Raw genomic sequence first — 17,226 nt, 5'->3', positions numbered from 1 at the left:
TAATTAACAACCAGTTTATAAACATACTTCCAAAACACAAGAACAACACAAGTTGTGTACTCCACATCAAGGGTAAAATGAGGGTATTACTAAAAAGGTGTTGTAAGTATAGAGAAGAAAAGCAAAATTTTTAAAAAACAGATTTATTCATTGATTTCGTAGAAGGACACAGATCAAAGCTTTGCCTTAAAGGAAAAACTGTTATCAGATGAAGGTAAAAAAATGAAGAGGGTATCCAAGCTATGGAAAATAATGTGACCAGAGACACAATGCTTATTGATATTATTTGAGAAATGAGTTTAACATTAAGTCTGGAACAAACATTTTAACTTAGTGGACAGAAGTAAGCTAAAGATGGAGAAGCATATCGTTTCAGATAACAGAATGTTCTAAATATAGGCCTGAAGAGTTTGAACTTCGTTCTGTACGTATTGAAGGGGAGTGTCCTGTAAACTGTTTTTTCAGTGATTTTAAGGAGTAGAGATTTTGAGCATAGTTAGAAGTAGGAAGTCATCTGGGTCTTAGAAAAAGATGCTGTTTTACAGAATAGGAAAGGAAAATCCATACTTGACAGACATTACTTAACAGTGGCACTGAGTGGACTGGTTGATTAAAAAGGGCATAAAATAGGAAGCAGTCATAAATAGACGTGTTGTAAGATGTGGGTAGAAAGAATGTTGCAGATTGCTTTTTAAAAAAGTTTCTCCAAACATTTATGAAATATGGGAAGTCCAGCAGAGTCACTGAGTTTTGAAGGAGAGGATCATTAATGAATATAGTTTCAGACAGTGCATTTTAGATGATGACAGAACAAGCAATTGCAAATGTCTGATAATTAAAATAATAAATATTGTACTTTAAACCATCAACAATGTACGTTTTCTCTGTGTTTTTTAAACATAGGTTAACATGAAAGATGTCACAAAAATCAACAGAGAAAAGGCAACATTCAAGCATCCAAGGTAGGAGTTGCCATCAGCCCTGTCTGAAGAAAAACTAAACAAAATTGAGCACATATTAAGGAACAAGACTAAAACCTTTATTTATTACCTCTGTTGGGTTATACATGTAACTTAGGGGAGAAGAGTTAGCTAAGGAGGGAGAAGAAGGTTCAGATTATGCAGTGTCTTAGGTAAGGCCTAAGGAGTTTGAATTTCATTCTGTAAGGATTGAAAGGTAATATCCTGTGAAATGCGTTTTCACAGTGATTTAAAGGGTAAGGAGATTCTAAGTACAGTTAAAAGTAGTAAGTCAGCCAGGGCTTAGAAAAGAGTGACACTTTACAGAATAAGAAGGTAAAAGTCGTATTTGACAGACATTATTTAATGAATTGATGGGGCTTAGTGACTGGCTTATTACTAAAAAGGACATAGAATGGGGCAAATGATTAGATTTTTTTTTAAACTTGCGGATTTTATAGACCTGTCGAATTTCAAGACTGGCTAACAAGATAAAAATTGACAAGTTTTATTCCTAAGTGGGAGCTTAGTCAAACACACTCACATATTATAAGTATACTACTGTTTCATGAAAGGATGTATTAACACCACAATATATAGAAAGAACATGATTTCAGAATAAAGGCTAGTTCTTTAAATTCTTTTTGAATTAGTTATTTTTATTAAAAACCCACTACATTATTTATGTTTTTCTCATTTTGACGTGAAGTGGCACCACTGGACTTGTTGACCATCTCTTGTTTCATTCAACTCTGTAAGATTTTCAATTTATGACAAGCTTCATTTTTTACCATCTTTTTTTCCATCATATGAAGGAAAATGAATAATATGAACTAAAAGAAGATAAGCATTCTCATTTCTGTCTTATTTGGTTTTGCTTCTCTAACATCTTTAGGGCTTCCCTGGTGGCGGCACAGTGGTTAAGAATCCACCTGCCAATGCAGGGGACACAGGTTCCAGCCCTGGTCCGGGAAGATCCCACATGCCGCAGGGCAACGAAGCCCGCGCGCCACAGCTACTGAGCCTGCGCTCTAGAGCCTGCGAGCCACAACTACTGAATCCCGTGCACCTAGAGCCCACGCTCTGCAACAAGAGAAGCCACCACAGTGAGAAGCCCGCGTACCACAACGAAGAGTAGCCCCCATTCACCACAACTAGAGAAAGCCCGTGCACAGCAGCGAAGACCCAACCCAGCCAAAAATAAATAAATTAATTATTTTAAAAATTAAATATGATGTTTAATTTACTACATTTCTAGAATCTTTTTCCTGGCACAGATGACTCTTTAAATAATTGTGTAGTGGCATAAGGATGAATAGGCTATCAGAGGCATAACATAAACCAGTTCTGTAATCATCTTAGTTTTGTAACTAAGATGATTTGTTTTACTTAATTTACAAAACTAAGTTTTGTAAGTGCAGGTAGTATTTGCTGCTCAAAGAATCAAACTGTGCCTCAATTAGCAGGAAAATGAATTCTAATATAAGGTGCCATGGTCGTGGAAGAACATCCTCTAAGAGAATGGGTAAAAGGATAGATCACACAGGCAGTAAGGTTGAGACATCACTGAAACATCATTGGAAATGTGATAAAGTCAAAATTGTCCTTTCTGGAAACTGTCAAAGTATTCTGTTGGGTTGGATGATGATGTAGGTTGTCATTCAAGTGCCTTTTAAGGAGGCTGGGTTAAGTAAAATAGGGGCTTTTAGTTTCGTGAGTGGGATACACAAATTCTAGGCCAAAGGTTAATTTCTCTTGACTGTGGAGGAATGGTTACTTCTTTCTTTCAACATGTTCTTTTCCACTTGTAATTTGAAGAATTTGATGAGACACCAAAAAAATATAATTGCCCTGGAGACCTGCATTAACTCTCTGGCTCTAGACCTTCAATAATGAACGCTTCCTTCACCCTGATTGAGACTGTCTAAATTTAGATAGGAATGCCAAGGATATTCACTTGGCAAGAAATTTTTGAAGTCTGCTTTTCCTACTCTCGACCTTGAACAGACAAAATACCTCAATACTTTGTGACAAGATAGTCTTTTGGGGGTAGGGGTCACAGCTAGTGGTTTCACCAGCTATATATGGCCATTTGCAAGTAAAGAAGATTGTCAATAGGTTGGAGGTATATGAATTAGAAACTACTGCAAAAAAATTGAAATCAGGAAGTGTCCAAAGCATAACATGATTTATTACAATATTGGCAGCACTCGGTATTTTCAGATGTATTGGAAATATATTTGAAATGTGGAATATATCACCTTCAGCAAGAAAAGTATCTAAATTCAAACCAAGGGAGGAAAACTGGAGAAATATGTTCCTTGTATAATGCCAATACAAAGAGGAAAATGTGAATCTTAAGAATTCTTTTCCTAAATAAAATTTTCAAATCTATATTTATATTGAAAATTTGTGACTCTGTATATTTAGAGTTGTTTGTATGTGTGTTACACTTAATAGGACTATGAGATCTCATCCCGAAAGTGAAAATGAAATAGGACCAAGTTCATCTGACAATCTGAAAAGAAACCATGTCTCTCCAAAAAAAGTTGAAATTCAGCTATCACTGCCTGGCTCACTTTTACCTTTAAAGAACCTAAAAGACACGTGTATGTCAAAGTTAGAGGGCAAAATAGATTTAACTAATATTTCATCTGCTACTTCAGAAGATTTTAGTGGACAACAGGGAAGCTTAAATAACATGAAGGAAAGAAATGTAAATTTTAGTGTTGCTGAAACAAAAAGTGATAAGATTGTTCTCCTTTGGCAATTTCTGACCAAAAACGTGTAGATGGCACACTTTCAAAAGACCAGGAGACAACTTCTCAGAAATTTCTTAAGAATTCCTCAGATCCTGCAGAGAAATCTTGTCTCTCAGACATAAAACCAGAAACTGATGCTTCTCTTCTGCCTAATGCATCAGTGCTCTCAAAGCCTATTTTCTAATTTGTGAGGGATATCAATACCAATTTAGAAATGCATGACACTGACTTTGAACCTCAAGATAATGAAATATTAAATTCATCCATTAAAAATTCTAAATGCACCAGTTCTCCAGAACCCATACATGTCCAGAACAAAATTCCTGTTCTGCAAATAAAACACAACCTGCAAAAACTGAGTCAAAAGAAAAACATAGGAAGGATACATTGAATTCCAGTACTACACCTGTTGAAGCATCTGAGAACATGACCCTTAACGTGAATCAAACAGTAGAACACTCTTTTTCTGAACAATAGAATTCAAAAGTTTTAACTCAGAATGCTGCCACATATTGGAATGAAATTCCACAGTCTGCATGTACCCCGGTATATAATTCTTCTGAGCAGTCATTTGGAACTTCACATCCTTACTCTGCTTCGTGTGTTTATCATTACAGCAGCAGCAATGGCAGTTCCATTACCCCGACATACCAGGGAATAACATCCTATGAAGTACAGCCACCTCCTTTTGGGATGCTGACTGCAGTTACAAGTACTGTTCAAAATACGCATTCTAATCTTTTGTACTCTCCATATTTTGGTTACTTTGCTGGGGAACGACAAGCAAACGACTTTGTGCCAGTGAGTGGACATTTTCAATCTCAAATGCCTGTTTACAATTTTCAGCAGCCAGTTTTTTCACAGTATGTTTACTATCAACCGGTCACTGCATACCCTTGCTCTCCTGATTTGAAGGTGCTTCCAGAAGTTCCTTGGACTTAACGGTGAGTTTCACAAGTTTAGTACTTGCTTTGTAGAGTTTTCACTTTTATCTTTGTACATTTATGTAAGTGGAATTTACAGCAGGTGGTGATAGATGGCACATTTTTCTGTGTAGACTTGTAGAATTGTTTAAAATCAGGCAGAGTTGAATTACATTGTCAGTGGAAAACTAGTTGTCAAAGACTGAGAAAGAAAGAATTGGTAATATCACTGAATATGTCCTTCAATAAAACGCAACTTCAAGGAATAATAGTTAAGTAAATTATAGTTATTGAAATATGCAACCATTGAAGGGTTTATAAAAGTTTTTAATGACAATTTTAAAAACTATATTGTGTAAATTTACTTACATAAATAAAGAAATGCATAGAGATACGGAAATAAAGTACACTAACATTTTAACTTGTCTCCCTGTGAGTGATAAAATTTGGAGTTTGTGGAGAGTGTTCATTATTTTCTAGATTTCCTATTGTGAACACACATTTTTTGATAAATGAAGGAAAAAAATAGAGTAAATAGGTGGAAAAAGGAACTTCAATCAGATAATACAGTATCTAATAACAGTATTCTAATATAGTATCGTGGCATAAGTGAATGGAGTTAATTGAAATGTGTTAGTAGAACAACTTGGTAGTTTGCCACAGGGACTTGAAATATTTTCTCTGAAACACAATTCTGTTTATGGAATATCATGATTAGAATATAATTTTTAATTAAATTGTCATGTATATTTACCATAGTTAAAGCAAAATTTTAAAACAATTATTAATAATTCTGCAAAAACTACATTAGCACCCAAATATTCTACCAACAGAGGTAAAATGTACTGTGTATAAAGTTAATCATCTCTTAATGTCTTAAACAGAGAAATGCAAGGAATTTCTTTAAATTGAAAAGTTGTTTCTCAAGGAAAATCAGTTTTGTAGGTTGTGTGTGTCTGTATATATATATAAGGTAAAAAATACCACATGCAAATTCAGCCAAAAAATATTTTTAAAGCTTTGATTTGGCTTTTTGCCTCAACTTGGTATTAACTGCAATATAAAAGAAGGAAGAAAACCTATTAAAACCAACAAGGTTTTGTATTCATTAAAATATTTAGAGTTCAATAAATGTGCTGAATTGTATTTTTTTAAAAGTTCTTTCTCAGTCCTGGGTTATCTTACAAACTAATAAGTAGAAAAAATTAATTGAATTAATTAATTCCTTAGCCTGAATTGGACAAGAAGCAGGCTGTTAGTATAGTTCTATTTCTAATTAAGAAACCTTTTGACAGCAGCGTCTCTACATTGGAGTTGCCACTGGTGCCCTGTAACCTATGAGATAAAATTCAAATACTTTAGCTTGGAACACAGGGCCCTTGACAGCCCTGCATAGACAGCCGCATTTCCCACCACTTCCACTCTGTATTCAAGCCACATTGAACTTCTTACTGTTCTCTCATGTGAGAATGCCTCTTCTACTTCCACAGTATTTTTGTGTGCATTTCTCACATATGAGTATTTTGTGGTGGTGTAATTATCTATGTATCCTTTCCTTTCCTCCCTGCCCCACTAAATGAGTTTAAACAGGACTGGAAATTTTTCAGCTAAATCATAGCCTGAAGAAAAACTATAAAGGAGGTGAGAAAGCAGGGGCAAGGTATATGACTGCTTTTTCCTTTTTGATTAACATATTGCTGTAGCTGCTGTAATGATAAGCGCACCAAGCATAGTAGATGCGGCAAACCTACAAATTAAAGACATTTTAATTTTTGAAATAGGAAATCTTGAATGAAATTGTTTCATAAAGTTCTCATGGTTTGAGCTTTCTTGTGTTCTTAATAATTAAGCTGTTTGCGATGCTAAGAAAGCTATCTGGAATCAAATCCAGCTTTGATTCTCAAAAATTTTAGTTGTTATTTCTTTGGTTGTATTACAACGAACTACATCCTTCTGAAGATGTGAAAATCCCTATGACCCACTTCCAGCTGTTGTGCTCATGATACTTGTATTCAGCACCATAATGGAAATAAAGGAAGGGCTGAGAGAGCCCTGTGTGCGGGCCACATTACATCCTTTATTCTGTTTAATTCTCACAAGATACATGGGAGAGATGCAGGGATGTTATTGCTCTTTTACAGATGAGGAAAATACTCTTTGGAGAGCCTTAAATACTGCAATACTGTTAAGTTTCTTGGGATCCCATGGCTAGTAAAGAGCAGATGTGCAGTTTGAACTCTGATCTCTTTGGCTCTAACTTAACTGGGTTCTTTCCACTATCCTGTTACGTACCATCCATCTGCTTCAGTAATTCATCTCAAATCTTTGTGCTTTTTTTTTTCTTCCAGTTTCACAGTATCAAGAACGCTTTCAGCCAGGACATTGAAGATAGTTCTTTTGTCTACTGAAATAAAAGAGGTTTAACAAGTTTTTCCAAGTACTTTTTACTTACATATTTTTTTATTTTAACATTTAAAAATAAACGTAAATGTGGTAAATTATGAACCTTATAGCCCTTGATAAAATGTTTAGATGCAAAAGTGTATCATATAATGCAATAGGAAGTCAATTTCTGGCATCTAAAATACCAAAATAATTTCCATGCAGTTATTGTAGCGACTTTGTACTAGGCTATTTTTCAGTACCTACCTAGCCTTCAGAAACATTAACAATATTGTGAAATTTAATTTTTTTGAAAAGTTGCTATCACAGCTATTACAGTTATATAAGATTTTATTTGGGATTATTCTAATGGAATAAGGAGAGTAAATGTAACATTTAATATGATTAAGGGTAAGCAATAGTAGTAAAATCTTCAAAACAAGATTTTTGTCTCATATTTTTTGATGCATTGTTTATGATAGTGTCGTGCCATTTGACTTAGATTAAAGTAGGTTTTTTTTTTTTACTTAGACTGATCATTAAACCAATAATTTTATAATTCCTGACACTTTATGTAATTTACCATTCTGTGTCTAATGTGACAAATTCCTTTAACTTCAAGATTTTCTTTTTTTTTTTTTTTTTTTTTTTTTTTGGTGTACGCGGGCCTCTCACTGTTGGGGCCCCTCCCGTTGCGGAGCACAGGCTCTGGACGCGCAGGCCCAGTGGCCATGGCTCACGGGCCCAGCCGCTCCGCGGCATGTGGGATCATTCTGGACTGGGGCACGAACCCGTGTCCCCTGCATCGGCAGACTGACTCTCAACCACGGCGCCACCAGGGAAGCCCAATATTTTCTAATTTTTATTTTTTTTATTTTTTTTTATTTTTTTGGTGGTACGCGGGCCTCTCACTGCTGTAGCCTCTCCCGCCGCGGAGCACAGGTTCCGGGCCCACAGGCCCAGCCGCTCCGTGGCATGTGGGATCCTCCCGGACCGGGGCACGAACCCGTGTGCCCTGCATTGGCAGGCGGACTCTCAGCCACTGCGCCACCAGGGAAGCCCTAATTTTTATTTGAAAAATATATTTTAATAGGGAACTAGGTTTACGTATTTTCAGTGTTTGTCCTTGAGGAGAGATTTTTAAAAAATATTTATGTTTGAAGCAGTTTTAGATCATTATATTGAAATTAAAGCACTTTTAACACCTTTTTCCATAAGGGCCCTTTCCACAAGATTATTTCTTTTGTATTTGTATTTTACAATTTAAACGCTTCTTTTAGTGATTTTATAGCAGATAATAGGGAATTATGTCTTTAGCTTATGCCATTAGTGTAGTTGTATTTCAGTAATTTAAATAATGTAGCACAAATACAAGTTTTTTAATGTTGTGATCATAGATTTTTTTTTCCTTTTCAACATTCCACGAAAGTAAAAAGTGTTTGAGGCTTCCCTGGTGGCGCAGCGGTTGAGAATCTGCCTGCTAATGCAGGGGACACAGGTTTGAGCCCTGGTCTGGGAGGATCCCACATGCCGTGGTGCAACTAGGCCCGTGAGCCACAACTACTGAGCCTGCGCGTCTGGAGCCTGTGCTCCACAAGAAGAGAGGCCGCGATAGTGAGAGGCCCGCGCACCATGATGAAGAGTGGCCTCTGCTTGCCGCAACTAGAGAAAGACCTCGCACAGAAATGAAGACCCAACACAGCAAAAATAAATAAATTAATGTAAAAAAACAAAAAGAAAAAAGTAAAAAGTGTCAGTAATAATCATCGGTAAACAACAGGGCTGTAGTGTGTAACCGTGGTCTTCAGCAACCTCTCTGCCCACCAGCAACCATTCCTGGTTTCTGTAAGATCCAAGTCAGAAAGATCCCTCACAACTGGATAGACTCTCAAGTGCTAGTGGGCCCTAAAATGTGATGAGATTTACATTGGCTAAATCTAATAAACAGCTAGGTAGCAAAGCTTCAGTGTTTTCGCAGCCTTTTTGTGTTAGCAAACTTTTTATGTTATCTAGTACAGGCATCCAAAGAGAGTGTGATTCAGCTGCATTTATTATAGAGTAGCTAATTTTTCAATTTAGAGAAACACTAAGATCCCCCAGGATAAGCCTCATTAATCACATTAACCAAATAGGATGGAGTCCAGAGTACTTTAGGGTTCTTCTCTAACAAACAGATCTTAAAAGGGGAAAGTCAAGCAAAGAACTGCAACTGAACAAAACAGGAATTAGAAAAAATACTACAGAATTAAAGCAATATCAAAATAACATATTTTTTGGCCCAGATAGTTGTTTTATTTGGAAATATTCTGTAAAAATCAGAACTCCTGAACAGGTATTAAAGCAGTAATAGCAAATGTTATTCAAAGAATGACTTTGCCTCAGCCATTTGTTTTATGTTTGGTTATGGAAAGATATTACGGGTTTAGTATTAACAATGTTTCTATTAGGTAAACCGAAAGTTAAATATTCTAATTAAGGATGCTTGCTTTAAACAACTTGCAGATTCTGTTGATATTGTCTTTGTGATGTTTTTATTTCCTGAGTTTTATTTTCTTGAAAGAAAGATAATGGAAAAAAAAAAAAACCTTGTAAATACTTAGTTACATTTTAAAATCTGCACTTTGAAGTGGAACATGGGAAAATGGAGTGTTTTTTTCCCCTCAAGTATGTGTCTTGGTTCTAAAAATTAAAAAAAAGAACAAATTAAAATTTGAGTGAATGTTATTTTTAAAAATACCTGCTTGTCTGTAAATATTGTTTTGGAACTTGAAGAATTATCTGAATAAGCTGAATTCCTTCTAGTCCTTCTAGTTTCAGGGTTTTTTTTTCTCCTTTTGTGTTTCTTGACTAATGAGCAAATATACGGATAATCTTTTGTTTATACGTATACTCATTATAAGAAAAAGAGTCCACAAAGAACTGAATTTGATTAAATAAACTGCTGGGACACTCCGTCCACTCCAGCTGCTTCCACCTTCATCTCCTTCCTTCCTTTCCCCTGACTCTGACAAGCTTCATTCCTCCCCGGAGTTTCATAGGACAAGCCAAAGTTCTTGCCCTCATGCCGTTCTCATTCCAGTCAAGAGAGACAAGGAATAAATATGTAAGTACAGTAGTTTATTTCACATCGTGAGAAGTGACATACACAAAACAAAACAAAGTAATAGAGAATTACTGGATGATCCGTAAGCTGAGATGTTCAGGGGAGCCTCTTTGATAAGGTAATCAAACTAACTTTCGTATTCATATATTTTAGTTACATCAGTCTGCCTTCTGTTAATATGCATAATGTAAAAGTGCCTCTAAAACTTGGGTTCTGAATCTAGCCAAATGTAAGGCTGTACTTCCATTTCCCCAATGAGAAGATTCCTCAAAACAAGTTTTTTGGTAAGCTGAAATATATAAACTTTTAGAGATATAAATGTTTAAATTTCAATTGTATGTGATATAAAAATACTTTAAATTCTTCTTTTAACACATAGAACAGTTTCATTCGGTGTCCTCTCATGCATCTTTGACATCATCAGAGCTTTTTGGAGCCCTATGACAGAGTTTTCCAAAGCATATCATCCTCACTTCTAAATTCTTCGAGATGTATGCTTTTTAAACCTGTGAACATATCTAAAATTACTTTTGGCTGAAGTCATTTCGAGCTAATTTCCTCCCCAAAGACCTTCCTTAAAGTAATGGGTTTAAGTCTTCAAAATAGAGTAAGGCTCCATATTCTTTTCAATGGGAGTAATTTTAGGAGAAAAATTAACTTACATTCAGGTATATGTGGTATTTTAAAGCTATTAAAATTTTTTACGGGCATAGTTTGATTTCAGTTCATACAATGTTGACATTGCTTGAGTACCATGATAAACTCCCAATTATCTGTGCAGTTTGAAAAAAAGGATTGTGGAGGAAGAAAATGAAGTTATTCTTAGAAGACAAGCATTCTTTAAACTAGATCTGATGGATACAATTCTAGGAGCAGTGACTGCAAATTCTTGTTTTTTTTTTTTTTGGCTGCGTTGGGTCTTTCTTGCTGCGCACAGGCTTTCTCTAGTTGCAGCCAGTGAGGGCCAGTCTTTGTTGCAGCGCGGGCTTCTCATTGCGGTTGCTTCTCTTGTTCCGGAGCACAAGCTGTAGGCTCACAGGCTGAGTAGTTGTGGCTTGCGGGCTTAGTTGCTCCACAGCATGTGAGATCCTCCCGGACCAGGGCTCAAACCCATGTTCCCTGCATTGGCAGGCAGATTCTTAACCACTGCGCCACCAGGGAAGCCCCAAGTGACTGCAAATTCTTAGTTAGCTGTGCTAATGAAGAGAAACTGAGAAGTTAAGTGGTCATTGATTAGTAATGCCATGTGGGAATAAGATTTAAAAGAACTCATTAGAGAGAGATTAAGAGAGGAACGTTTTGTGAGGATATAAATTTTACTCATTTCTTGGGGTGTAAGATCTGCTGTCTGTTTTTACTGTTACCATCTTGTTTCTGAATCTTTTAACTGTTAAAAGAATCCCTCTGGTATTTGTAAGAAGTCTCCTTTGAAATATCCTGTGGAACCCTTAAATCTCAAAATACACTGCATTCTAATTTGTTGTCACAGGAAACTCCATTTATCTTAGGATTTGTAATTCCTTTCATTTTTAAAGTCTATTTTCCTTTGTTAGGTAAGAATAATTTAGAGCTATGACAGATTTTTTTTTTTTTTTTTTGGTCACACCATGCAGCTAATGGGATTTTAGTTGCCCGACTAGGGATCAAACCCAGGCCCTTGGCAGTGAGAGCGCAGAGTCCTAACCACTGGACCACCGAGGGATTCCTTCATTTCTTTTTTTAAATGTGAGAATCTATGTTTTGAGAAATCTGGTCTAGTTAATTGAGCATGGTTAATTAAAGATTGTATTCACTCAGCAATTACTGAACCTATGATTTGATTTGTGTTAAAGGTATGCTATTCTGCTTGTGTGTGTATCAACTAATCTTTATATCAACGCCATAAAGGAAAATGTTAATTCCTTATTTTATGAATGCATTCATTCAGAAGGCCCTTCAAGATATTTTGCACCTCAAGTCATGAACATCAGTTAGTATTTCCAATATTGTTGGTTTGAAAAGAATATAAGATTGGTCTTAATCTCTCTCCTTTGACATGTTATTTGCTTTTTAAATTCCAGCCATCAGCTTGTGAACCTGATACATAATCCCTTCTTTTAAATTTTGAATATAGAATGTGCAAAGAGCAATACAGTAATTTGAGATTTTTCACATTTGGTTAAGAAACAGTTTCTCTATGTGCATACAAATAATTCTAGTCCCTTGGCTAAGATTATTTTAGTTATATTGAGAAGTGAATGTATTTTTCTATTGGGAGTTACGCTAAATCAAGTAACTAATGACTCCTAATCCACTGATTCTCAACCAGGGTGTTTTACAACTGCATCTGAATATTAATGAAAAGGACAATTTTCTCAAAATTGACTGTGCTCCCACTTTCTTCAAATGCTATCCTGAAGCTTATCCTCCAGTAACGTTTGGTGAAAGGCAGGCTCTCTACCTTCCATTCCTCCTTCCTTATTTTCAAAACTATCTCAAGACCATTAATTTCTGTGACAGTTTCTAGAGATACACCCACCCTCCTAACCTTTCTTACAGGTCAACCATAAAAAAAATGTTTCAAATATGCCATCTATTGAAAAATGCACGCGTAGAACCTGCTGAGTCAGCTAGGTTACTTTTGTGGTCTTCCACCAATTTTTCAGGGTAAAATATTAGGTCAGACTAAAAACTAATTTTCTTACCCCGCTTTCTGGGTTCTTGACCCAGGAACCTGCAATAATGAAAAAAAATTTTCCTATAACCGTCTACTGGTATCTATCAAATGAGAAAGTAAAAATAATCTGTTAATGAATGACATTTCATCATGAGTGTTTCTTTTGGATACAAGTCAGAGTCAAAAAAATCCAAAGAAAGATTTGAGGGTGAGAATGACAATAGTTTGTTTACTTTCATAAAGTCAGAAGTGAAAATCCATTCCATTCAATGTAGATACAGTACCAAGTTACGAACAACCAGTTTTTATGGAGCACATTCTGTTGTTGCTGGGCTTAGCTGTATGATTGGACGTTTGGAATTAAAAAATCAGTGAAACATTTCTCGCTTGGAAGGTCTGTGTAGAGTGAGAGAGGCATGCAAGAAACCAACTGTGAAAATAAAGTGAGGTGTGATAGATGCTAGTGCTTGGTGTACAGGTCTTAAGAGGATTACCATATAATTAATCATGTAATGAATCCGACTGGATTTAGGAATGCTTTTTATGAGTAAGACAACCCTAAGGTGAGTCTTGAAAATCTGTTTGAGTTATACCTGCTGGAAAGGTGAGAATAAGGTCTTTAGATGGAGGAAACACATACGAGAATATAACGTAAAGCATTCTACTGATATGGCATTTGTGGGTGTAGGTATCATGGGGAAGTGAGAGGGACATACGGCACACCCCCCTCCCATGGGATGATTTAAGTTGATAAAGAGACATGGTAGGGGGCTTCCTTGGTGGCGCCGTGGTTGAGAGTCCACCTGCCAATGCAGGGGACACGGGTTCGATCCCTGGTCCGGGGGGATCCCACATGCCGCGGAGCAACTAAGGCCGAGCGCCACAATTGCTGAGCCTGTGCTCTGGAGCCCGCGTGCCCCAACTGCTGAAGCCCACGTGCCTAGAGCATGTGCTCCGCAGCAAGAGAAGCCACCACAATGAGAGGCACACGCACCACAGCGAGGAGTGGCCCCCACTTGCCGCAACCGGAGAAGGCCTGTGTGCAGCAGCAAGGACCCAATGCAGCCAAAAATAAAATAAATTTAAAAAAAGAGAGACATGATAGACTTCACATTCTTGAGGGTCTGCCAGTGTAGGGCAGTGACTTGGCATCATCCCTTGGCCCAACCCTGGCTTTGCCACAGGAGCGAAAGGAAGTACAGGCTCATCCCACAGAACGTATCCCTGGTTAAGGTATTCCTGGCAGGGCTCCCTTTTTATTTTTAATTGTAGTGACACGAAATTGACCATCTTTTTTTTTTTACATCTTTATTGGAGTATAGTTGCTTTATAATGTGTTAGTTTCTGCTGTACAACAAAGTGAATCAGCTGTATGTATACATATATCCCCATATCCCCTCCCTCTTGAGCCTCGAAATTTACCGTCTTAACCATCTTTAACAGTGCAGTCAGTAGTGTTACGTAGATTCACATTGTTGTGCCACCAGTCTCCAGAACTTGTATTTTACATTTTGCAAAACAAACTGTAAACCCATTAAACAGCAATGCCTTCTTCCCCTTCTCCCCCAGTCCCTGGGAACCACCATTCTACTTTGTGTCTCTATGATTTCGACTACTCTAGACTCCTCATAAATGAAGTTGTACAGTATTCATCTTTTTTGTGACTCACTTATTTCATAATGGCCTCAAGGCCCATCCATATTGTATGTAGCATGTCAGAACTTCCTTCCTTTTTAAGGCTGAAAAATATTCCATTGTATGCAGAGACTACATTTTTATTCATTCATTCCTGATGGACATTTGAGTTGCTTCCACCTTTTGGCTATTGTGAATAATGCTGTTGTGAATATTGGTGCACAAATATCTTTGCAAGACCCTGCTTTGATATATTCCTTGATATGTTTTCAGCCAGTTTAATATTGGAAAAAATATTTATGTCCCCCAAGCTTTTTTTTGTTTTTGTTTTTGTTGTTTGCTTTTTTGCAGTGCACGGGCCTCTCACTGCTGTGGCCCCTCCCGTTGCGGAGCAGAGGCTCCGGACACGCAGGCTCAGCGGCCATGGCTCACGGGCCCAGCCGCTCTGCGGCACGTGGGATCCTCCCGAACGGGGGCACGAACCCGTGTCCCCTGCATCGGCAGGTGGACTCTCAACCACTGCGCCACCGGGGAAGCCCTATGTCCTCCAAGCTTGATGTAACATTTTAACAACGTGATGTATAGGAAAAGTCTGGGTTGAAATACATAGAATATTACATTAGGATCACAGACTTTTTTTTTTTTTTTCCTGGCCACACAGCATGCGGGATCTTAGTTCTCTGACCAGGGATTGAACCTTGCACCCCCTGCAGTGGAAGTGCAGAGTCTTAACCACTGGAGCACCAGGGAAATCCTCACATTTTTAAAAGTGCTCCGAGTGTCAAAAACAGGATAGGTGTCTTGATATCACAGTTAACACTCAATGTGAACCTTTCTCAACTACTGTATGTTTGTCCGAAAGGCTTTTTCACCACATTTAAAGTTTCATGTGTAGCCCTTGGTTTGCATGGTATGTTATGAGTCCCATACCAGATGAGAACACGTTAAAGAAAATTGTGGAGAAAGAAGCAAAGCAAGTAAGACAGTGATTATGATAGACAAGAAGAGGCTACTATAATCAAAGCTAATGTTTTTTAAAACCATATTGTTTGGTGAGCAGAACGCTATATTTTAAGCATTTTAGATTCAAACATGATAGCTTGTTATTTACACAAATACGAAATACAGTGTAATCACCATTTAGTGAAAGAAGTTAGAAACAATGAAATGTACAGAACTATAAGAATATATTTATATGAATATTAAGTACATAATACTATATATTTTACATGGATAATTTAAGTATATATACCAAAAACATTAGAGGATACGTTTCAAGGAAGAGAAATTGTGTACCAGGGATGAGAGGGGAAAACGAGTTTTTGCACAGACGTGTTCACAATGTGCCGTAAAATGAAAGGCTTAATTATGCTCGTGCATCTGGGGCTCAAAAGAAAGTGGAGAGTTAATTTCCATAGCGAACTATGAAAGAATATAAATTATATCCATGCATTTAAAAAATTGTCATGTAACTATGGCAACTTAAAATTTATCTTTTAAAGTGTTAAGATGACAATAAGTTAAATATAGTTGTAACCAAGACTGTAAATGTCATAAGTTCAGCTGTCAAAAGATGTGTTAAAAACTGTTTAATAGTTTTTTAAATTACAAAAGACATTTTAAAACTTAGTGTGTTGCACTGTTCTGCACTGAGTGCTTGTAATTCAGTTAAATTCTGACACTACATGGAGTTAGCACAGAGCCCACAAGAGAAGTGCAAAGGCCTACACAAGACCGTCCCCACTTGAGGCTCCAGCCACAAGCCTCAGGTGTACCCTAACTAGGCTATAAATTTGGGGGTTCCCACAACCCTTTCAGGTTCAGTAATTTGCTTGAACAACTCTCAGGATTCACTGAGACATTATACTTAGAATTACAGTTTTACTATAAAAGATACAGGTCAGGAGCAACCAAACTGAGAAATATTCTTTAGGAGTGGAGGAATATGCAGAGGTTCTACGCCCTCTCCTGTGGGATCCAGGCATCTCACCCCACCACCACATCAATGTGTTCACCAACTTGGAAGCTCCACAGAGCTGGGGTGACCAGAGTTTTTACTGGAGTTTCGTTAGAAGCATGTGTAATTAAATCCTTGATGACATGGATGAGTTCCATCTCCAGCCCTATCCCCTCCCCTAACGTCAGGCTAGCCCAAAGTTGGCTGACCAGTCACAGGGTTGGTCTTTCTGGTGACCAACCCCGATCCTGAGTCACCTACCTCATCAGTATAACAAAGATACTCCTCTCACTCTGAAATTCCAAAGGTTTTGGAAGCTCTGTGCCAGAAACCAGGGTCAAAGGCCAGATATGTTCTTTATTATTACCACTGTTGCTTATAAAAGATATAAGTGGAATTTAAATCTTATACTCTAACATTGGACAAAGATTTACCAATTGCCCTGTAGAAAAGAAGACTGGTGATAATACCGATGAGCAGGGACTTCCCTGGTGGCACGGTGGTTAAGAATCCGCCTGCCAGTGCAGGGGACACAGGTTCATTCTCTGGCCCGGGAAGATCCCACATGCAGCGAAGCAACTAAGCCCGTGCGCCACAGCTACTGCGCCTGCGCTCTAGAGCCCGCGAGCCACAACTACTGCGCCTGCGCTCTAGAGCCCGCGAGCCACAACTACTGAGATGACAATTATTGTTTAAATGGCTACCAAGTTGCTGTTTGGGATGAAGAAGTCCCGGAAATAGTAGCGGTGAGGGTTGCTCAACACTGTGAATGTTCCTAATGCTGTTGAATCATATGCTTAAAAATGGTTAAAATGTAAATATTTTACCACAACATAAAAGTTGCCCAGG

The 17,226-nt window shown here is 37.5% G+C and overlaps 1 protein-coding gene across 1 annotated transcript in view; it reads left to right on the top strand.

Annotated features, from left to right (window-relative positions):
- Nucleotides 1-4,663, top strand: part of TEX15 (testis expressed 15, meiosis and synapsis associated) — a 61,448-nt gene extending 56,785 nt beyond the window's left edge. Inside the window, 4 exon segments of the mRNA XM_032618294.1 lie at nt 904-962; nt 3,420-3,706; nt 3,709-4,050; nt 4,053-4,663. Coding sequence (XP_032474185.1) covers nt 904-962; nt 3,420-3,706; nt 3,709-4,050; nt 4,053-4,663 — 1,299 coding nt within the window.
- Nucleotides 4,664-17,226: the final 12,563 nt, after the last annotated feature.

This window comes from Phocoena sinus, chromosome 21, assembly GCF_008692025.1.
Source record: "Phocoena sinus isolate mPhoSin1 chromosome 21, mPhoSin1.pri, whole genome shotgun sequence".
NCBI classification, from domain to species: domain Eukaryota; kingdom Metazoa; phylum Chordata; class Mammalia; order Artiodactyla; family Phocoenidae; genus Phocoena; species Phocoena sinus.
Note: the sequence above shows the minus strand (reverse complement) of the source record. Positions and strands in the feature narration are given on the sequence as shown.